At 42.8% G+C, this 22,954-nt stretch overlaps 1 protein-coding gene across 2 annotated transcripts in view; it reads left to right on the top strand.

The window, feature by feature from the left end:
* UBAP1 (ubiquitin associated protein 1) overlaps positions 1 to 22,535 on the top strand; it is a 33,656-nt gene extending 11,121 nt beyond the window's left edge. The window contains exons 2-8 of one of the 2 annotated variants that reach the window (XM_017746611.1): positions 6,179 to 6,219; positions 10,513 to 10,637; positions 12,532 to 13,455; positions 16,848 to 16,883; positions 17,330 to 17,527; positions 18,840 to 18,941; positions 20,378 to 22,535. In XM_017746611.1, the coding sequence (XP_017602100.1) occupies positions 6,186 to 6,219; positions 10,513 to 10,637; positions 12,532 to 13,455; positions 16,848 to 16,883; positions 17,330 to 17,527; positions 18,840 to 18,941; positions 20,378 to 20,518 (1,560 nt within the window). In that variant the 5' untranslated portion in view covers positions 6,179 to 6,185 and the 3' untranslated portion in view covers positions 20,519 to 22,535. Of the gene's footprint in view, positions 1 to 6,178; positions 6,220 to 10,512; positions 10,638 to 12,531; positions 13,456 to 16,844; positions 16,884 to 17,329; positions 17,528 to 18,839; positions 18,942 to 20,377 lie in introns of both variants that reach the window. The other variant, XM_017746610.1, reaches the window with a different exon arrangement.
* The last annotated feature ends 419 nt before the right edge of the window (positions 22,536 to 22,954 follow it).

Here is a 22,954-nt window from a genome sequence, read left to right as displayed (position 1 = left end):
CTGGCCAAAGGAAAAGCTTGTACTGATCTGCTTTGACCACAGGGCTGCCTGTAAGTACTTTTCTGTTTCCTTGTGCTGTTGCCTGTGAAACTTGTATTTCTAGAGGTTTATGTGGTGTATAAACTTCAACTGCATTGGAAACCTGTATGGCTGGTAAGTCACTGAGTGACTAAAAAATGGGTATGTTAGCGTACTTCATTTCCACAGCCATTGTAGAGTTGTTCCTGATTTCTGGGTGAAGTGTATGGCAAATTACCTTATGTTTCAAATACATAGTCAGGATCTTAAAGGAGGAATAGAGCTGTCTGTTATCAGTTATGAACCTTAAATCCTTAACCAGTATGTGCTTGTAACAAGTGCAGCATCTTTAATGAACAAAGTGGGACACGACATGAGGATAACTGGAACTGCAGGTGTCTGATGTTAGTGTTGTGAATCCATGTGGAATGACAGAGAGATGCCATGCCTCTCTGACAGCATGTGGAAGCCACCAGCAGAGAGGTCCTGAAGCAGAACGCTAATGGCCCACTATGTCATGTTAAGCAATAGCTCAGTTTGAAGAATCAGTGTCTCCTGATGTTTATCACTGCTAGGAAAATGCAATCAAACATCTGCATGAAAAGCCTCATAATGGATATTGTGACCATCATTAGTGTTGTCTTGTAATCCAGTAATATGATCTGCACACAGTCTTGCTCTTCAAGGTCTTTCCTCCCTGTCCTTCCTACTCGTGTATTTGAAAAATGCTTTAGAAAGTGCCAGTTTATTTGTCCTTGTACTTCTGCCCCTCAATCATCACACTAGTAATAACAAACTGCATTAGTTTGATGTTACAGGCTGTTCTTCAGATCTCTCATCACAGCTGATTGGACTGTTGATCCATGGGATATGTATGCAGCAGGGATACCTCACACTTTCCTCCCTCAGCCCCCTGTTGTCAGTGTAAGCCCTACTCTGAATGGTTAAATGTAGGATGACCACTTGTATTTGTATCCCATAAAATGAAGACATCATTGGATTTGTTTTAACTGGTGTCCCTTGAAAACTGGATAGCAACTCCATAAGACTGTTGGCTTCAAGGAGGGTTTGGTTTGTTCTTGTCAATCTCAAAATTGACCAAGAACCTTAATTTACCTTATCTTCTGGACTGTGGTAGCACTTAAGAGGAATTAATGTAGATAAAGTTAGAACTTACTTTTCTGCTAGGACTAGTGAAAGAGATGTTTTTTTTTTCTTTCCTTTGTGGGTTTTTGGTTTGGGGGTTTTGGGGCTTTTTGATTTTTTTTTTTAATTGTTGTTTTGTTTGGTTTGGGGTTTTTTTTTTGGGGGGGGGGGGGGAAGTTTTGTGGGCATGTAGTTGCAACACGTCACATGTAGTTTTACAGCTTTATCCAAAGAATCCAAAGAGCTGTTACCAGTGACTCAACATCATTGTGCTTTATTGTGAGGGGAGTACCTCCATGTGCTCTTGTTTGCAGAACTGTTACAGGTACAAAGCAGAAGCAGTTGCTGCAAGTTTTGGGGTGATGTAATCTATTTGGATACTGCAGTAAATGAGCATGGAATCTGTTTTGTACTGCAGTGAACTGATCAGCTTTTTGCTGAGAGAAGTTGTAAGAGATCTGAGCTGTGTAGCAGTGGTTGAAGATGCTAGAAGTAGTAGATGGGAAGCTTTGATATGAGAAACTTAACTTTTGTCTTAGCAACAGACACTGTTGACTTCTATTTTTGCTGTTTGAGGCTGTGTATAGAATCTTGATGTTGGTTATAGCCCTTCACTGGAACTGAAACAAGTAGCTACAGTGAAAACTGAAAACATTGTCTAAACTTTGAACACCTGTGACCATTAGAAACCAATCACTTGAATCAAAGTGATTTTCACTTTTTTCTTTACTGTAAAATCAGTAGTAGCTCATGAATGTAATAGAGGCAGGAAAAAAATTATTACTTTTTCAGCCTTTTGTTTTTGTAGTTTTCAGACTGAATGGTGCATCCTTAGTAGTGTGTAGACTACACAATGTGTATTAGCAGGTAAAATGGAATTGTAAGATCAGGTCTCTTTCTCTGAAAATCATAGATGTGCTGATTTGATTATGGTTGATAATTCGAGGCATTTTAGTTTCCTTTCACCCATAACCCTTTCACCCTTCATTTTTCATTTAGCTGAATTTTAGGTGGGAGTTACTTCAGGGAATTGACATGGTCTGGAATCTAGACATGTTTGCACCCCAGACTCAGGAATATAGCAGCAAGAGTCCAGCTCTTCTTGGCAAATAGTTAAATTGGTTTGAATTATCATAAATAAAGCAATTATAGGTATCCTTAGTAGCAGGATGCTTCCTAGTTGTCTAGTCAGAACTCCTTCAGAAGAAAAAGAATGGAGATATAAACTTAAGGGAAAGTAGAAGAAACATTGAAATAATACCAATAAAACACCCCAACTTCCCAGAAGGTCCTCATGAGTCAGTCTTCCTAATAATTTTTTTGTTCTCTTCTCTTGATGAGACTCTCCCTTTGGCATTGCTTTCCTGCACCAAGTCATGCTTTTCTGTGTTCTCCTTGTCTGTCACACAACTAAATGTCATTCAGGTTTAAGTGATGACATGCTCAGTGAATTGCCATGGTCACTTCTGTCTCTTCAAGCTCTTCCAGCTTGTCACCTCTCTGTGCCAGTTGTTCCTGTCATCAGTTTTGCCTTTTCATTTCTGTTTCTCCATCTTTGTGTTGTTGTTTGTTGTTGTGCTTGTTTCCCTGTCCCCCATCCCCTTCCATCATGATCATTCTGAAGTCCTTCGCCCTCATCCTGGGCTCTGCTATGCCATGTTCCTCTGACTGGCTGGTTTTAAGAATGCTGACCCGCTGCCTCAGTGTTACTAAGTGAAAAATGATACAGATGGGAAGAGTTCACATCAGGTTGCTTCAGCTCCTTATAACTTTTAGGCCCTTGTAGTCCTGATCTTGTCTGTGGAGAGTTGGCCAGAACCAAGAATGAGGGACTGAGGCTAGGAAGGTCTTGGTTTATAGAAGAGAGCTTGTAGGAGGTGGTAAGAACACCCTGTAATACTATGCAACTAACTGGTTCCTCTAGAGAAGGAAGGGTGTTGAAGAAGTTTGTATGTCCTTTGTCAATTTACAATGTGCAGTAATGTGTCGGGCCAAAATCCATGCAACCATGTGCTGTTACCACCAATGCCCTTCAGCATCTTTTTCTGGAGTCTGGAGATCAAAGGGGACAGTGGTAGGGCTGTGCTTGTCCGTCATCTAGTTTGGAATAAAGCTTTGGAAGCAGTCCAAAGTTCAAATTAAATTTCAAAATGAGTGGTAACAAAAGTAACCAGACCTTTACTGCACAGTGTAATTAATGTTACATAATGCCCAGAATCATAGTAACAACATGACTAACCACCTAACTGGATTCAAATACTGTTTTCCCAGCCAGGATGACAGATCAACAGCAACATGCTTCTAACAGTGGTCCCTGAACAGCCTGTCAAATCTGCTTAGGCACAAGACTCTATTTTGCTTAAACCTTCATTGGGAAAGGGGTGATGAAATGTGGCTGGCAGCCTGTTCTCGTGTTAACTGTGTATGGTGCTTAACAGTTTTGTTTGCTGACAAGTGCCTTCTGAAGTAATGGTGTCTTAGTAAGTGCACACCCAGAGTGCATCAGCAAGAGCCTGTGTGATATAAACTCAAATGCTACCCGAATCTAAAGTGACTGGCTCTGGAAATGATCCATTTGATGACTAGCTTGCTGCTGATGTGCCTTAGCTAGTTCTGTAGTTAAGTAAGGTGTTGTATGTGGCAGAGGAATTATTTTTCCACTGCACCTTGGAGTTAATGCAGACACCAGGTCAGCATGAGGATTTTACTACAGGATTGGCATCAAAAGCAAGATACATATTGCTTATGTGGGGTATTTTGACACTGAGACTTTATGCAGCTACAGAGTGATAGGCTACTGCAAAACTCCTTGGAAGCTGGATGTGCAGTTTTGGCTTGTTGGGATTTATGCATTGCCACTCACATCTCTGGAGAAGTAACCTCTAGTAACTTGTGCTGCCTTGAGAAAACCCCCTTATCAAGTTAAGTTGGCAAAGTGAGGAGGTTACTTCCTCTAATCAGAAGTTTTGTAAATCCTATAAAAAGGTACTACTTGCTTTTCAGTCTGAGGTAGTAACTAGATAAAAGAACTTGGAGAAATTAAAAGAAGTGTGTAGAGACTTTGTCCCAAGTTCAGTGGATAGTGGGCAGTGCTTGCACACAGTGCCACACAGCCTTCTGTGACAAAGAGAGGACAGGTGAGGATGTGAAGGCTGTATGATTTTACATGTCACCTGGCTTTTTCAATAACAACAAATCCGGTTGATGTCTTAATTGCTACTCTCACTTAGAGGAACTAGCAACACAGCAGCGTGTCTGGCAGTGAGACCTGGGTCTGAAAGTGCAGCTGTTTCATGTGCTGTTGTCTGTAGTCTGGGCACTGGGACCAGTAAGGCTCATTCAGCTCCAGTGGTTGACATGCAGCTCTACTGGGTGGTCTGGTGGCTTTGCCCTTGACATCCTTCCTCGGATGGCAGGCTTGGCACTGTTTCGGCTCCTTTTCTTTCTGTCTTTGAAGCCTTAATGGTTTGTTTGCTTCTGAGAACCAGGTGCCAGAACCAGTTTTCTGGCTTAGTGGAGTAGTTTCAGCACTGCTGAGAGAGGTTGGTGAGTTATGAAGAGAACCTAACAAACACCAAGCAGGATGACACACAGCTTTTATGTGCAGTGTGCACCTGGACTTGCCCAGCATGACTCACTTCCCCATGGCCCAGCATCTGCTCACCGTGTTTCACAAAGTCTTGTTGCACCCAGGTGATATTCGTACAGCTTTGGCTTTAGCTTTGTGTTGGATTCCCATTAGCCAGGGCTGGTTCACCTGTTGATTTCAACATAATGTTGAAAGGGGTCTTTGCACTGCAAAAAGGACTTTCCTAGAGTACTTGAAACTGGCTCTTCTTGTCCCCAGTCCTGTCAGCAGCAGCAAGGAGGAAATAGCTAAGCTGTCTGTGTAATCCTCACTGTCCTTCAATATGTAACATTTGCAGTTGGAATCTGCAATGGAAACAGTGAGCCCCAAGTGTCTTTGACTGGGGAATGATGGGTGTGAATGTTAGATCTGCCCTGTGTTGTTCTACTCTGCTGCCTGTGGGGATGTACCAGAGGCCTCCATGGTTTTGAAGAACAGCTGTTGGGCATTTCAGTCTGTGAGCTGGAGGACTTTGGATACAAAGGGCAGCTCTGAGTTTTTGTCATGCATAATGTCACAAGAAGCACTTACAAATAAATTCAGTTACTCAAGGAATTATGCTGTGGTGTCTTGAGATAGACCTTGTGATGTACTTCTAGTCTTGCAAAAAACCCATGTTAGTGAATGTACCATAAGCATCCTGGAGCAGGGTTTTAGATGACAGCTAATTCTATCTTGAACAACTCTTTTTGTGAGGCAGGCCTAGTTAAAAACTGGCTAGGCACTTCTGTGTTTAACATCTTGGCCATGTAGGATTTGCATCCAAATTCTAAATGTTGTGGGCAGTAGATGAGGCCTGTTATCATTGGTTTCTTGTGTATATTCAAAATATCTTCCTCATGGTACCATTTATTGTGTACCTGTTTTATGCCTTGCCCAGGTGTCTAGACAAGTACCATGCTGGCTAACTGGCTATGTACTCACTATGGTAGTATTCCTTTTTAGAGCAGCAGGGATTAAACTGAAGAGGATCAGTGTGGTATTTCCAGTAGGAAGAGCTATTCTTAATGCCAGGGGAGGCAGGGTGTGCTTCATGGGGCTGGGACATGGGGCATGGGGCCTCTGAGTGCTGTGATCTGTAACTCTTTTGTCTTCCTGATTACCCTGGTTGTGTCTTGGCTGTTCGCTGTTTTGGTTTTTCAGTTGGGGCTTCCCCCCCCCTTGTTTATTGTACTATTTCAATTGGCAGACCCTGGGCTAAGTTATTTGTCTGCGCAATTGGTTTCAAGGCTAAAAAATACATTTGCTTATCTGTCTTGGGAGCAGGCATGTCAGGTGTCTGTCTGCATTGTGTTCCATAACCTAGAGATAAGACTCTGGAACTGCATAGACTTACTCTGTGCTACATATATCAAGTTGTTCAAGCTGTTCTAAAATGTTTTTCAGGTTCTAAATGGCTTCTAAGAAGTTGGGATCCGACTCTCATGGTAAGTGAAATTTGTTATCCTTGTCTTTTCAACAAGATGAATCCTACTATTGCTGCTGACTAATATCTTAGCCTAGACAGTCCATAGAGACGAATCTGTTTAGCCTCTGAGTAGTTTTTTGTTAGGAATGAAGTGCCTTGGCTTCCTTCTTGCATAGTTGCTTGCTGATGCTGTGTTTGCCTATTCTCTGATTAAACTGAAAATCAGTCTCTGGCTGTTCCCTCTTCCTTCATGGCAGAATAACACATTCCCCTTCCCCAAGGTTGAACTGCTCTGGTGTTTGCTGAAGTGGACACTAGATCTGTAGCATCTTCCTGTGGAAGTCACATGAGAGGTTGAATTGAAAGTGCAACTTTCAGTATAACATTCAATTTTGCTTCATTTTTGCTCAGCCATGAATTTGTCTCCTAAATTGGACTAAATCTGGTTCAGAAGGCAAGTGAAGAAGAGGTTCTATTTTTCTGTCATCTACATATGAGATGCATAAAGTCATGCAGGTGATTGGTATCATAAAAGTTATTTGCCTGTAATGTCCTTATTTTTTCGAAAATGGGGTGTAATTTCAGTGTAATTCATATTACTGTGGAATATTCAGTTCGTTGTATGCAATGTGGCTTCCTCAAATCAGTACGCATGACTTTTCAGGCTATCAAAACTTCTGCTTTTAGAAATTCAGCCTTGATCTTTCTGGATAATTTTTCCAATAAAAGGGTCCTGAGGAATTCCGTTTTTTCTGGAGCTTTTTATTCAGTCTTGCAAGTGTAAAGTTGAAGTACAAAGTAAGAAATGTCTCACTTAAATACATGGCTAAAGATTAATAAAAATAGCCTACCAAAACTTCATTTCTAGATGGTCTCCTCCTTTGCTGTGGTCCAGTGACCCTGCTGCAAGACAACTGTTTTCTTCATTTGATAGCTGCCAGCTCTTTAGCAGTTCCTCCTGTGTCTGTATATGGTCTCTATGAACACTCCAATATGCTTGTCTTTCATGTCTGTTTTTATTTCTCTCCTTGCCTAACCAGACTAGCAAAGGCACTGCTCAGAGCTAGAATTCAGCATGTCTTAAATATTTCCCAGAACAATATGGTGTGGTGGAACATGCTCCTGGCTTCAACATAACAAGATCCAAACAAACGGTGCTGCGAGCTGCTTGGTTAACTTGTCTGCTCCTTTGTGTACCTCTGTTCCTAATCACACCATCAGAGTACTGTTTCTTAGGAGTAGTGGAACAATTCTGTTGTCTTAATTATGTCTTAAGAGATCAGCAGGGCAGTTGTTTCAGTCTTCTCCTGGGTTGTTAAGAGTAATCTCACTAAGTGAGTTTTGGTTTAGAGCATCCGTCCCAATGGCTGCCTTCAGCTCTGTGTCTCTGGCAGGCTGATGAACTTGGTCAATATAGTTGATGTATCTCTTGTGATTGTTGTTGAGCTGCTTATTAGAGGTCAGAGGGCTGTCACTGAATCACAGAATGGCTGAGACTGGCAAGGACATCTGCAGATTGTCATGTCCAAGCCCCCTGCTCAGGCAGGGTAACCTCTAGAGCAGGTTGCTCAGGACTGTGGTCAAATGGAGATGAAGATGGGAACACAAGGTAGGAGTGAAGAAAAAGGAACCCCTTTTCCTGTGTGGGTTATGTCAAGTGTTGTGCTTCAATATTTCCATTGTATTATTGCTGTCACTATACAATTTCAAAGTTTTTAACTCTTGATTTCTGAGAATTCCAGCAACTAAGTTCCACATGGTTTCAAAACTGTTCCCCATTCATAACTCATAACTGTTTTGGGGTTTTTTTTTTCTGAAGTGCTTCCATTTTGCTGCCAAACTGAAGGACACTTCTATGAGTTACACTGGAGAGAAACCTTACTCGTGTAGTATGTTGTGCCAGGAATGTAGTACAGAGCACAGTGTCAGAGACCAGGCCTATTCTCAGAAATTACTCAGTATGCTTTTATCTGATACAAGGATGAAGTGGCTAACAGCCTTACTAAATAACAGTTTGGTAAAAACTTAAATTGCTTCAATTGAATATGTGACTGTTTTAATGTCTCTCATAATATCTTATTTATGCAGGTTTTTCTTACTGCTTTAGAATGTGCTGTTTAAAACAATTTGCACCCTTTACTCCTCAGTATGTTCAGTGTGATCTGTTGACAAAAAGAAAAGGTTTCTTGGCTCTCTGGATAATATTTCAGCTTCACCAAGCTAGTACTTTTCTGATTGGGCTGGAACAAACTGAATGCTAAGTATTTTTGCATCAGACTTTTTGCCATCAAATGCCCTAAACCATTTGATGTATTTTTAATATGCGCTTACGGGCTTTTTCTCATAGTTATATTCACAATGAGGTTATAGCAGGAATTGTTATTTAAAAATCAGTTTACTGGGGAGAAACTAGGAAGTTTTTATTCCTTAGTCAAGCTTCTGGGGTTAAGCTGGCAGCTGTCAATATAGGTAGTCTAGGTGTGTTTAGTTTTTTTTATTTGCTGTGTAAAACAAGAGTGTTGGTATGTAAACACCAAAGTTTGTGCTTGTCGCCTCTGTGGCTGGTATCTATTTCAGGTGTTGGTGTTCAAGGGAAAGTGTCCACTACATATTGTCAATAGGTCTAATAAGACAAGTATTGGCATGCTGAGCAATTTGGGCTTGGAGATCCATGTGGAGAGGTAATGTTGCTGTGCTTGGATCATCTGGCTTGGAACAGGACTTGTGCCAGTGGGACTTAGCAGGATGTGGTAGCAGCAATCAGCAGATCTGGTTGTCTCTGACCTGGCCATGATTTGCTGCTCTGGGTGCAGAGGCTGCCACAGCTGTTTCTTCTGTATGAGCAAATGCTTTGGCATATCTGGCTCTCAAATTGTCAGGTCAGGTATGATTTGGGTGCTGTATTGCAAATAGTGATAATGTTGGTCAGTGAGGTGCTGTCTGCATGCTGGGCTGTGCAATGCTTGAATGTGTGATTCCCAGTAAGGATCACTGAAAATACTATTGTATTCTACTTGGAGCATTTTTTTTTCATCTGGGAGGTGCAGGTGGGATGTAGGTTGTTCATCCTGATGGTTTCAAAGTATCCTCGCAGGACTCTGTGGCCAACCAGTGTGTGCATGTATGAGAGTATGAGAGTATAAGTAATGACAGCACATCAGCCTGTAACTGCAAATTGACAGGATGTTCCTGTTTTTGAGAGCTGCTCAGCCTCTTGGAGTCTGTGGCTTGCAGATGAATCAACAGTGAGGGAACACAAACAGTACTTAAACAGCCATCAGAGTATAAAAATGGGTCAGATGAAAACAGCAAGTCACAGTTCACTGAGCAAGGGCTTGGTCACTGAACACCATCTTAGACATTGCCACTAATGTCTTTCTGTATCTGTGTCACTCAGGGAGAAGTAACAAGTGAGGCCTAGAGGCACTCCTCAGTTTGTTACACATGCCAGAAACCTTGCCTGTGATTCCAAAATCTTAGACCAGTGATCCAAGAGGCCACTTTTAGTTAATGGAAAAGCTGTTTAGTTTGTATTTTGGGTTTTCTCATACTTCTTCACTGCAGCTCAAGGAAAACACACCAACAGTCTGGCTGCTTGGAGGTGGTTGAGCTCTAAGTGTTTTTTCCATGTGAATTTGCAGGAAAAGTGTCATCCTAGATACAAAGGACAGATGTAGGGCCTGGTAAAGTTAGATTGCCTTGTTTCAAAAATTAGGGGTTTTGTGCTAAATAGTCTTGGTATTTCAGTGTGTTTCATTTAAAGTGGAATGGCTTTGGTTCATCACTTTGCTTTTGTGACCACTTTTGTACAAATGTTACTTACTACTTGCATATCAAAACCTGGATTGTAGTTTGTCTCAGTTGTCCCAAAGCTGGGTAATCTTAAAACCTGTTTGGAATATGACAAAAAATGATGGATCTTTTTATAGAGATAGAATGCAGTGTTCAGAAGAGCTTCAGCATCCAGTTGTGTAGGAATAGTGTTGTCACAAATGAACTAAGATACTGGCTGCATTGATGTCAAAATCTGGTGCATTGAGGTTTTGAGGGGCTTTGCCTTTTTTTTTTTTTTTTTTAACACTTACAGGCTAGAATTTAGGAATGAAACAAACTCTGAGCAAATTCCCTAATCTAAACTGAGACACTGAGGTCCAAACAGCTTCAAACTCCTTTTGTGTTGTTATCTGGTGTAGATGCTGCAGCAGAGATAAAATAGCTCCCAAATACAGCAATGTGAGTCTGAATTGCAAGCATGAAACTTGTGAGTTGTGGAAGTTTTCTTTCTTAATACAATTTCTGCTTCTGTTTTCAGGGCCTTTCAGTTACCTTGATGATGTCCCATTTAAGATAGGAGACAAGTTCAAAACCCCAGCAAAGGTTGGATTACCCATTGGTTTCTGCCTTCCTGATTCTTCTCAGCTTGTCAGAGAAGCCCAGGTAAATTATATTTTGCCTTTCTGCTCTCTCCCCTCACTCCTGGCCCCAACATATGGTGCTGTACATTCCAAATTGTCACAGTTTGCACACATGACAGTCTTGTATTTCTAGAAGATCTGTTAGGCTGTATAGAAAAATAAAATATCATAGGTCATGCCAAAAGCTTCTAATTTTTATTGCCTTAAAAAGCCATTAGGCTTTTATTTTTAAGCATTTGTTTTAGTCTATCTGCTTCAAAGAAGCAGTGATTTTGTGTAGTAGTTTTAAATGTTACTGTGATGAAATTTGAATATAATTTTTAAGAGCAAATATGCTAAGAACTGATACACCTGGGCAATGGCATAATTTTCAGTTCTTGTTTTCTGTGTAGTTCTTCTGTGTTTGTCTGTGTAGTTCTGAGTAAGAATTCTTTTCAAGCTGTGGGGCAAACAGTTTACAGCTTGATACACGGATGGCTTCCCTGACTTGAGGAGCATGCTTCTGTAAAATAAACTGTTAGTAGCATAAAATCAATTGCTTTAGCATAACTGTTGGAAATCTAATCTCCAAATGCAGGTTGTGATACAGGAAGTCTAATTGATTTATGTTTTCTCATTTGGATCCATGATTTTCCTTGAGCAGTCCCAATTGATGATTGTTTTTACTTTGTGTGTGACAGATTGCTGTAGGTGATTCTGCTTTTTTCTTCTTGTTTCTGTTTTCTCCCTGCCCTGTATATTACCTTGTTATCCTACATCATGGCTTTTCCCTCATAACCATTAAACAATTCCCTGATTGTCCTAGTACCCGTATTTCCACTCAGTTAAGCTGGTGTGGGAGAGCCAAAGGAGCTTCTGATGTCCTGTTGCTCACTTAATTGTGCTGTGTCTCCATTTTACTGCCAAGCTGGGGCTCAGCCAGTGTAGTGTGCCTGTTCAGACTGCAACACTCTGCACAGTGTGGACTGTGCATCTCACAGTGCAATTTGACTCTTTTACAGCTGTAGCAAGTACCATTAAAAAAAAAAGTGCAGGAAATACGGCTTCCCACCCATTTTTTTAGTATAAAATATATGTAGATGTTTAAAGATAGATTTAGGCTCCTCAGAATTTTGCTCTTTACAACTAAGCCGCTCTGTGGTCAGTACACTGGTAATGAGTAGATGCCTCCCTGTGCTGATCTGGCCTTAAAGGACCTGAGGTTAAATGGGAAAAGCCTTTGAGATCCTGTCACATCAGTAACTACAACAAAATCTGCTGCCGCCTGTAGGTGTTGTCGTTGGTGTAGCCACATATCCCCTTTGGCTGGTGAGACACTGCACTGGAGTGAGAATTAAAATACCTCCTAAACCAATGGGTGTGACACTCAAATATCAAGTCCCTTAGGAATCTTCTAGGGGAAATTGAGTAATACTATATTGGCCTTTGGATGCAAAAATACTCTGCTGAATGATATGTAGAACTTGTGGACTGGGGGTAGTTCAGTGGTGCCAGATCAGGGTGTGATTGTTCATCTAATAACTCATTAGACTTCCCCTTGCTATGTCTCTTCTCCTGGGGGAAGAAGGTGGGAGGGCTGTGAAACTGATCTTGGGATGATGAGTAGTTCTAAAACAAAACTAAATGTAGGAAGGAGGCAAAATACAGTATTCTAATCCAGGCTGCAGCCAGATTTTGCTGTTAGTGGCAAAATTAAGTAGTTCTGGTTTCTGCCAGCTTCATCACTCTGCAGGTTGTGAAAAAATGTTGCCTGTCCCTGGTAATTCACGTAGCTCTTCTTCTCTTTATGTTGCTGCTAGAAGTAGCAGCTGTGATCCTTATAACTTATGTTTTGTTTTGGTGTTTGTTTTTTGTTTTTTTTTTTTTTTTTTTTTTTTTACTTTCCCTTCTCTCCTTTCCCCTCTACCCCCATCCAGTATGACTTCTCACTGGAAAAGAAAACAATCGAGTGGGCTGAAGACATCAAAAAAATTCAGGCTGCCCAGAGAGAAGCTGAACGCAAGGCAGAAGAAGCTCTGACAAACTCAAAAGCTGCTCCAGAGGACAGCACCAAGATGGGGTTCTCAGAGGGAGCTTGCCCTGAAGCTATGCCTCCTCCTATTAATCCCATCCTTGCTAGCCTGCAGCACAATAATATTCTGACTCCTACCCCAGCCAACAGCAGCTCTGTGAAGCAAAAGGTCCTCAGTCCACCTCGTCCAAAGGCAGATTTCAACCCAGCTGATTTTGAATGTGAAGAAGACCCATTTGACAAACTGGAATTAAAAACTATCGATGATAAGGAGGAATTAAAAAATATCCTTGAAATTCATGTTGGTACTACTGGGCCAATTGTTGCCCAGCTGTTAGATAATACTTTGCCTAAAGGAGGGTCTGAGTCTGTTTTGCAAGATGAGGAAGTTCTGGCATCCATAGAAAGGGCCACGTTGGACTTCAAACCCCTTCACAAACCCAATGGCTTTATCACTTTACCACAGCTGGGAAACTGTGAAAAGATGTCCTTGTCTTCCAAAGTGTCCCTTTCCCCCATCACTTCAGTGAGCAATATCAAATCCCTGTCATTCCCTAAGCTTGACTCCGATGAGGGTGATCAGAAATCATCAAAGCTCACGAGCACTTTCCACAGCACTACCTGTCTCCGCAATGGCACTTTGCTCAGCTCTTTGCAGACCTGTGCTCAGAGCAAAGCCAGTGAACTGAATGGACACCATATGCTTGGTCTTTCCGCTCTAAATGAGGACAGTGGTAGGGAGACGTTATCCTCTTCATCCAGGCTGTCTTCCCTGGCTGTTTCGACTGTTTGTACAGAAGAAGAATCATCTCAAAGCACACCGACTACGGTAAACATGGAGTGGTGTAGAACTGGGGTTGCTGGGGAGAGGTGGAGGTGCAGAGGCAACTCTTGCCTCTAAATTGCCTTGTTGCTTTGGTTATCGTTTCATTTACTAGGAGCGAAATGTAGATCCTCTTAATTTACGTGGCCAATTGATCAATCCAACAGCTCTCTGTGCTGGTAGTTCTGAACCTCCCATTATTACTCTGCATTTTTCCCCAAATTTGATATTTTTAGACCAATTCCAGTGATTGTTCTTTCAGCTTTTCAGCTCTCATATGTTGTTGATAGTTGCACACCTTTGAGTTAAGCATGTAAGGCATCTTCTGTGTACAGTCCTGCATTTTTTCCTACCAAGATGAGGTATATCAGATACTGAAGTGATGTTAGGCTTTGAATCAAATCTCTTCTAGTTTTCTTCCTTGGTTTGCTTGTTTGTTTGCTGGAAATACTGGGAAATGCAGGCTTCTCAAGGAATAGAAGTAATAATAGGTTAAAACACACAGATGTGCTCTGCCACTCAGGGAAGAAAAAAGTGCTTGCGGTTGACCTGCAGTGAAGTAAGCCTATTTTTTTTTTTTTGTTTGTTTCAGTTTTCTTCCTGAGATCCTTTAAAAATCTAATCTTTAAAAGGAAAAGAAATTCTAGTGATTTGAAATCTCGTGTTCACCCTCTTTCTTGTGAAGGAGGGTGGAGTCACTGCTTGGTGGAGGCCAAAACCAACCCTGAAGATCATCTTGTATTTTTAATGTTACAGTTGGTCACCATACACCTCTGAGACGGGAGATTGACTCTTCATTTCCTCAATCTTGTTGCAAGTTCTAAAATTACTTTGAGGACAGTAACTTCACACCGGCTGTTGTTTTTGTCTCTTTGTGAATAAGAGCAGAGATTAGATTAAGCTTGTGGGCTTTTTTTATGAAGAACCTCAGATCTGGATACCAGTAGTCATGAAGCCTAGTGAAAGCTGTGTAGTCAAATACTCTATCTAGTTCTAAAATGATCTGGGGGGCTTCTTTTGTCCTGTATAAGCAGTGTTTCAGTGATTCTGTGGTTTTAGTGGCATACCGTAGGTTTTTCTTTGACACCATGTCCTCTGAAACAAGTGACGCTGCTTCTCCCCTTCTGTTCTGCCACCTCTTTTCAGGGTTAGGTAAATGCACTCATAACTGCGAAGTACAATATTCTGGGAAATACTGTATCTGACAGAGCACAACAGAACAGCTGTTCACTGATGGCTGGAACAAATTCGGTGCTGTTAACTTTGGCAGGAGCAGCAGTGTGCTGAGCACCTGCTCACTTCTGCAGGTCACAGGTGTGAGAGGGAGCTGTATGACCTCAGTCATAGAACACGTTTCTTCTCTGGGGATGAAAGATCACTTACAACTAGATAGATTGGCATTAAGATGCCTGAATTTACACTCAAACTATTCAAATCTCTCTGCTGAATTAAAATTCTTTAAAGAGCAAGAGGGAAGGTGTGTTCTTGACAATGCTGTAAGGGAAGAAGCAAAGTGAGGAAAAAAGTGGACTTACTAGGAGAAGTAATAAAATGAATTCATTAATTTGAAACTATTTATGCTTTGGAAGTAGTGAACCAAGAAATAACTAAGCTGACAGAACTTAGTTCTTTCTGTTTAAATTCCAAGACTTCAGATTATACTTGTTTTATGTTTCCACAATATAATTCCACTGGAAAATGATGGCTGAGATGCAAGAAATTTAAGTAAATGCAACAAAATAATTTAAGTAAATGTAACAAAAATCCTCAGAGTATGAAAACAGTAGAAAGAAATCACAGTCATCTCTATGGCTGGGAGCAGAAGGCTCATGTCCCAGTGTATTCCACAGTGATAGGATTTTTTTTTCCCCTCACAAGATATAAATTTTAACTTTGAATTTGCAGTTACCATGGGAGTTTTTGCTTTACCAGTGAATTGGATCTAGGAATCTGTGGATGGAAATAAATCTGTGGTTTCTCTGAGGCTGTGGTGGTCCCCTCTCCTCACTTTTATTTTTTCTTGGAACTCAGTAGTTTGATTTTTCACAGCTTTGGCAGATGCAGAAATGACTAATGAAGACAACAGGTTGAAATTAAACTCAAGTAGATTGAGTAGGAGGAGTTGGTTTTCCCAGACTCTTGAATCTCTGGTGTCAGAAACAGTTTGGTTTTCCTGGCTGCAGTATCAATAGCAAAGCATCATCCTGCAGTCTGATAACCAGCTGATTTCAGGGCTACTCCAGGCCCTTGTTTCAGTGTATCCTATATTCCAGTGCTTTTTGCCCTTGAAAAAGTGCCTGGAGAGAGGATGTGTGTGAAGAACACACCATGAGAAGAGGTTGTTTGGTACACCGGTGCATCAAAATGAATATGATGTTTTGTAGAAAAGAAACTCTTATCCTGGAGATGGCCAGGAATGCAGAACAAAACCTCCTTGGTGGTGGTTTGGGATCTTTTTGCAAACAAATGGAATTTATCAAAATCCTAATAGATTTTTTCAGAATTGATTTTCTATAGAGGGTTTTTTGTTATTCAGTTTGGGCACTAAAAAGGCCTTTCTGGAGGATATGGACGACCTCTCAAGCAATCTGTGCTGGCATAAGTATTACGAAACACTAAAAACTGTGGTTCTTGGTCCACAGTGATTTCTTGCACTCTGTTCTAATTCCATCTAAAATGCAGGAGTTCTAATTCCATCTAAAATGCAGGAGTTCTAAATGTATTGAACTGAAATATGCAGCTTTGGTGGGGCCAAGGCCTGACTTTGCACTGCTGTTAACTTGGGCAAGGTTGTACAAAGTGGTGGGGTGGTTCTGCGGAAGCAGAGCAGGTGCACAACAGGGGACATGACCCAGCCTTGCTGGTGTGCTGGGAGTGGGACAAGAGCTGGGTAGAAAACTCACATGCTCTTTTGAGGCAGTGTGGTGTGTTCCTGTGTGGTGTATGGAATTCAGTGCTTTGGGAATAAAAAAGAGGTGTATTTTTCTCTTACCCCTTCACATAGTCAAAAAGTCAAGAGAAGTCTTTAGGCAACGACTTCAAAATTATCACTGTTCTTCAGGCAGTGTAGATATGGTCAGGAGCTGAACTGGGGCTGTGTGAACATGCAGCTGTTACAGTGACAGAATAAACAATTTTAAAATTATTGTGGGGGTACACACATCCTTCTTGGAGTATAATCCATTTGTAGAGTGCTGAGAGGAGAAATGATCCTGATGATGATGATTCTGTAGCTGCACACAATGGGTAATGTCAGCATCTCATATGTAGAAGATCAGACCTAGAGTCTCCCATCCTGTGCTAGAATCTTCTCTAAAATCCTCCTTCCCCAGCTGTGGCAAATTCTGCTCACTGGTGCATGATGTTTATACTTACTTTATTTGTGTGTTGTCCAGCAGGTACACCCAGACTACCAGGAAACAGAAATCCCTGTGGTAAGTTTGCAAATACACCTTGCTTGCACTGGATCATGTTTATGGTAATCTTGAGAAGTGGTGTTCCTTTGAGTACAGAAAACCGCAGGTGATGAGTAAACCTGAGGTGAAGGAAGCAATCTCTGTGCTTCCTCTGAGGTGCGGGGTTTGCTGTATCCCAGCCTTCACTGTTGCAGGGCTTCGGTGTTCAAAGGCTTGGTCACACCAGTAGGAGAAGGGTTCACTGTGGAGAAGCTGGGTTGTCGATTGTTGCTTTGAGGATTAAAAGAGTATGGTGGGAGTTGGGCTACTTGGTTTCATCCTCACAGTATGTTATTTCCCAAGGACACTCTAGAAAGCCTTTTGGATTAATTACATGGGGTATCCTGGTTCTGGCACTAGGCAGAAACAGGATGTGGGGATGCAGGACATGATCATCACCTCAGCCTCTGGGTTCTCCCCATTAGGTAACCCACCAAAACTTTGCAGTATCTAAAGTGCCCAATAACAGCAGCTGCACGAAGTGGCCAGGTGGTCTCACAGCTGAGCTGCAGCAGAGCCTCTCCCCCAGCCAGAGGCACTGTGTGGAGACCGTGGTCAACATGGGCTACTCGCCCGAGAGCGTCCTGAAAGCCATGAAGAAGAAGGGACAGAACATAGACCAGGTAAGAGCTCGTGCAGTGCAAAGAAATGCTTGATTGGATGCTGGTTCTGCTGGGAAGCAGTCTTGGGTTTGCAAAATGGGTAGGGGAATACAGTTACTCTAATAGGGGGTTGCAGCCTACATCTTGGGCTTATTTCTGGTGAGAGCTGCTGGAGTCAGCCACACCTATGGGTGCTGGGTTGGAGCCATGCTGAGTTTAGGATGGGCCCTTTGCTCTGTGTGAAACTGGGAGAGGTTCTGGGTCTTCCCAGGAGCAACAAACACATCCAAAGGAAGCTTAGCATGGCTCTGTGCCATGCTTAGAGCCATGTGACAGAAATCCAGCCAACTTCCCTTTTTCTGAGCACACTGCTGACATCTCTCCTTGTAGAGAGACTGGCCCCTGCAGGCCTAAGACAGCTCTGAAAGGCTCCTGCAAGGCCCCACTGACCGACTTGTGTGCATTCTAATGCTGCTGCTTCCCACTTGAGCGTTGCATCCAACGCTCAGACCAGGTCACTGGGCACAGAGCACTGCTGGGCAGAGCATGGCTCTGGCTCTTGGATCTGCTTCAAACAAACACATCAGAGTGGGGGAGCATGGCCCAACCTGCTGTGCTGGCCCTCAGCAGGCTGCACAGAGCATGTCCTGCTCATGGGACTGATCTGCTGGCCCTCTCCGTACACATGGAGAGCAGCTTAAGCTGTGCACTGGAGTGAACTGTGATATCAAATGGAAAAAAAGGTCCCTTGGGAGGGCAGTTTTAAATCCTGCTCTACTTGCTGGCTGTTCTTTCCCATGCGTAGCATTGCCTACCTGACCCTTCCACTCAAAGCTGAGGATAAGAAATTTGGCAGCAGTTTCTGTGTGCATGAGCTGGGATTTGCAGCTCACTTGCCAGTATGCTGAGTTGATCTTCAAAGGCTGACTGCTCTCAGATTGCATCAGCTCTTGCGGCTGTCTGAGAGGAAGCTAAAAGCAGACACGTCCTGGCTGCTGGACCTACAGTTTCATTTTTAAAGCTTGTAGTATAAAAACCACAGTGAAACTCCCACTCTGCCATCAGAGGCTGAGGATACACTTCTGAGGATGCTTTGACTAGAATGAAGGGGATGGTCAGAGAGCACAGTAGGACAGGAGGGTTTGTCTGCTTTCTCTGCACAAGCTCTTGTATAAGGAGTGTCTCAACTCTGCTAGGAAGGACTGCATCTCTGCCCCTGGTGAAGCCCTGGATAGAGTCATGCTCAGCCCCTCTGCATGTACAAAGGTGCCATTCAGCTGCCTGCTGTAAGTGCCTTTGTGCAAACACAGTTTGTTTTCTTCATTCCCCACAGGTTTTGGATTACCTGTTTGCACATGGACAGCTTTGTGAGAAGGGCTTTGATCCACTTCTTGTTGAAGCAGCTTTGGAAATGCACCAGTGTTCAGAGGAGAAGGTGAGGGTGCAATGTGTGCAGGAATAGAAAAATGTGCCATGACAGGGAATTCCAGCAGCAGTTCCTCTGGCTGATGTAATTCTGGCTGTCGTGGTAATGCTGCCTTGTTTCCAAAACTGACTACCAAAGGACATCCTTGCTTTGATAAAGCTAAAAATTGTTAATGCATTAGAATTCATCTGTGTTGCTCTATTAGTCTCATTTGCATCCATTTTTATGGGGGCAAGACCCTGCTTATTGCAGTCATAATATTTTGAATGCCAAGAGTTTGCTTGCAGGCGAGGTGCTTGGTACATATACAGTTAACTTCAGCAGCAGCAAATTGTCTTTCAGACCTTGCCAGGCTTCCCTGGCCATGAATTTTCTTCCTTGTACAAGTGCATCTGCCTGGCTGCTCAGCAAATTGGGTTAAGACTTGCTCTGGAAGAAGCTAGAAAATGCATGTTTTGGGGTCTGGTTCATTGCCTGGCTGCTTTACCAGCACCAAAGGTACAGCAGGAGCAGGTACCCAGGGCAGAGGACAGGAGGATCTTACTAAGTCTGCCAGCCTGTTGTGTGCCAGGTTATTGCATGAATCTTTAGAGGTGCAACCCAACCCCCTCAAACATAGATATGCCTTCCTGCTTTTCTTGGACAAGTGATAATCTTGTAAACAGAGCAGTAGCAGTGTGAGGATGGAAAGTAACTGAGTTTGAGAAACACATTTGCAACTGGCTCAGCCCCAAAATTGGAAATGGCTAATCTCCTGATTGCCCATTTTCAACCTGCTTGCTTGTTTGGGATTTTTCTTTCCCCTGGAGTGGAGCAGACACACTGTAAATGGCAGAGGGTTCATAAAAGTGATCAGCTGACTCACTTCTTGCCACTTTATTTTTTCAAAGCTCAGGGAGGATTCACAGTTGATGTTGGAAATATTGTATGCACACAGTGGGGTTTGTGCTAATCCCCCCAAGTTTGCCCTAGGTCTGAGAGGCCGGTTGATAGCAAGGGCTACTGCGCTGTTCCCAATGTTCCCAAATAACTTTAAAAAACTTTAAAAGAAAATCAGGTGCAGCAGGAGCTGCTGGATGGGGCAGCTGGGTGCCATTAATCAGCATTTTTGAGAGCCACATTGGGCCAGGCTGATAAATATCCTTCTGTGTGAGAGATACCCCCACAGACTGGGCTTTGATGCCCTGGTTGAAATGTTTTTGAAATGAAGGATGGCAAACAGAGGGGACTGAAGGTGAGGCCCTGTGGGCTGCTGTGCCCAGAGTTCTGGTGGCTCTGGTGCGAGCAGACTTTCTCCCAACAGAGCTGGAACGGGCTTTGCTTGGGGAGGAGAAATCCACAACCATGGCACGTTCAGGTGCTGAAGACAGGCTCTGTGCTAAACCTTCACCAAGCACTGGTCCATCCACTTTTCTCTTGCAAATAACAGGCTGTCTGTCTTTCAGATCACAGAACTTCTCCAACTAATGAGTCAATTTAAAGAAATGGGCTTTGAACTAAAAGACATTAAGGAGGTCTTATTATTACATAACAATGACCAACACAACGCTTTGGAAGATCTAATGGCCCGTGCAGGAGCCAGCTGAAGATACATTCCCGGATTCTTGGCGTGCAACGGAGCAGGACCAGCCCTGCCACCTTCACATCCAGTGTGACTTGCTCTCAGCGGGAAGGAGTCCAGCTTTTTGCATACAAGGGAGAGAGACTGAGCAAGCCCGCCCACATACATCACTCCAGCATTTCTCTTTCCACTGAGGGTCAACTTTCATTCTTAAATTAAATTTTAAAGTGTCCTTTCCTAAGTTTCCTTTTTCCAGCTTGGCCATGGAGAGTTCAGACTGCCCAGCCTCTACTGGAATTGTACATAGGTAGAGATGGAATGGTTCCCCCCTCATTGTTGCACTGGAGTTGGACAGAAGAATATTAAGTTGGTTCTGAAACGAGGATGCTTTGGTTCTTTGAAGCTGCTTTCATGGTGTCTTGTCTGCTTGTACTGAATTACTTGACTGTGTCACAGTCCAGATTACCTGGTTAAATTTGACCTTTAGTGCAATGGAGTTTTATTTTTTGGTTGAAAGTTAGTCTGTAACTTAGTAAAACACTGGTTCAGAAACTGTCACTATGCATAAAGAGAGAATCTTGTTTTGTCCTCTTGGTTTTTGTTTTTTACCCATGCATCCAACACTTCTGCCAGACACGAGTGTCCAATACTGAGTGGTGTGTAAGCTCGCTTGAAGCAGGTAAGCTGTGAACTCAACCTGGATCTACAACTTGTGTTCGTTCTTGAACCTGAAGGCAGAGAGCTGGGGCTTAGTATTCTTAATCCCCCAGGCTTGTAGGATATTTAAGACAATGCCCTGCTAGAATGTCAGTTATCTTTTTGTTCTAAATAGTACACAGTGTGATGCAGGAGGTTTCTTTCAAGCACTTTCTTTAAAACAAATATACTCACTGCATTAGTTCCATTTTTCACACTGCTATAGAATTACATAATAATAACATCTAGTACTACAAATCAGGTTTGGAGTTGTTTTTGATAGTTCAAAGTATTACATTATACATTGATCGAGTTCTAAATACATGAAATATCAACAGTCTGGAGGAATCTCTAATTTGCTAAATATTTTGATTCTGCAGAAGAACAACTAATAAAACCCTCAGATATAACTCCCAGTGTCATGGTTCCCATCTCTCATGTTCTTTGGCTTCAGCAGACAAGGAACTGGCTGGATCCTGCCTGCCCAGGTGCCACCAGCTCCTGTGGGCACATGTGAACACTGTTGGGCAGAACAACCAGAGGTCTCTGGGCTGCAGCTGCAGTAGTGGAAGGTGCTGCGCTTGTCTGCAGCTTACTTTTGTTCTGTGGCAGAACCCCAGCCTAGGGATCTGAACTCACATTAGAGCCCAGAGCTGCAGTGTTGAACTTCTGGAGGGGAAAAGAGCTCAGCTAATTGCATCAGAGTAGGTTTTTCAGTAGGAGGTTTCAGCTCATCAGGACTTTGAAGGAGATGGCATTTGTCTCCACTGTGTTGTTAACTTTCTATGACCAAAACATGTAATTTGGGCCCAGTGTGCACTCCTGGAATTCTTTTTGGGGTACCCAACTGTGTTAATTACGTGTCTTTACTTAAAATGATGCAGGGGAGGAATCTGCTGGCAAGTACCTAGGAGAGGTGGAGATGATGAGGAGGAGCAGGGCAGGTTGCCTTGCACCTACTCCATGGTGTTGAACTTCACCAGTTTCTACTGGTGGAGCTGAATTAAAGCTTGTTTAAGAAGGACATTCAGCAGCTGATGGGGCAGCAGTTGCTGCCTGTGAGTGCAGGTGCTGCCCAGCTTTTCTTCCTTCCCCAGTGAGAAATGTGACATGAAGTGAGGAAATGGGGTTCCTGATTAATTGGAAAACCTTGAAAACAAAATTCAAACTGCTTTACCATCACTGCTGTGAGCATTCACTTGTGTGTTTTGTTCTGGTTTTCTCAGAATTGCTACCCCAGTGAGTCCCTGTCTGGTACCAGACAGTCCTGAAGGGGCAAGAAGTCTTTGCCAGCAAAGAAACAACTATTTAGACTGAACCTCTGAATAAAATATTCTCTGATTGTATTAGTGTGCGTTGTTTTTTCACAGTTCCCCTGCAAGGTCTGGCTCTTAACCCCATAGACTAACCACTCTGCTTTTGGAACTCTTGTGAGGGTGAGAGTAGGGAGGTAAAGATGGGAAGTGGCACCTGGAAGTTGCATGGTCTTATACCAGGGAGCCATGCCCACCATGTTCACCCGGGTCTCCCCTGGTGCCACTGCTCTTGGTTTGGCAGTGACATTTCTGGAGTTAAATCCCTGGGTGGCTGAAGGGATGAAGTGTATTCCTGGGGTGGCATGTCAGAGAAGACCACAGGGTGCGGGGACTAGGGGGGTGGCTCAGAGGTGAGGCATTGTGGAATTAGTGTGTAACAAGAGACACAATGTGAAGAGAGTTCAGTGTTCAGGGTGCTGTGCAGCCTTTGTTAATCTGGTACTGTTCTG

Source organism: Corvus brachyrhynchos, unplaced genomic scaffold (genome assembly GCF_000691975.1).
Source record: "Corvus brachyrhynchos isolate BGI_N302 unplaced genomic scaffold, ASM69197v1 scaffold139, whole genome shotgun sequence".
Classification (NCBI taxonomy): Eukaryota; Metazoa; Chordata; class Aves; order Passeriformes; family Corvidae; genus Corvus; species Corvus brachyrhynchos.
This window is presented reverse-complemented; position numbering and strand designations above follow the sequence as displayed.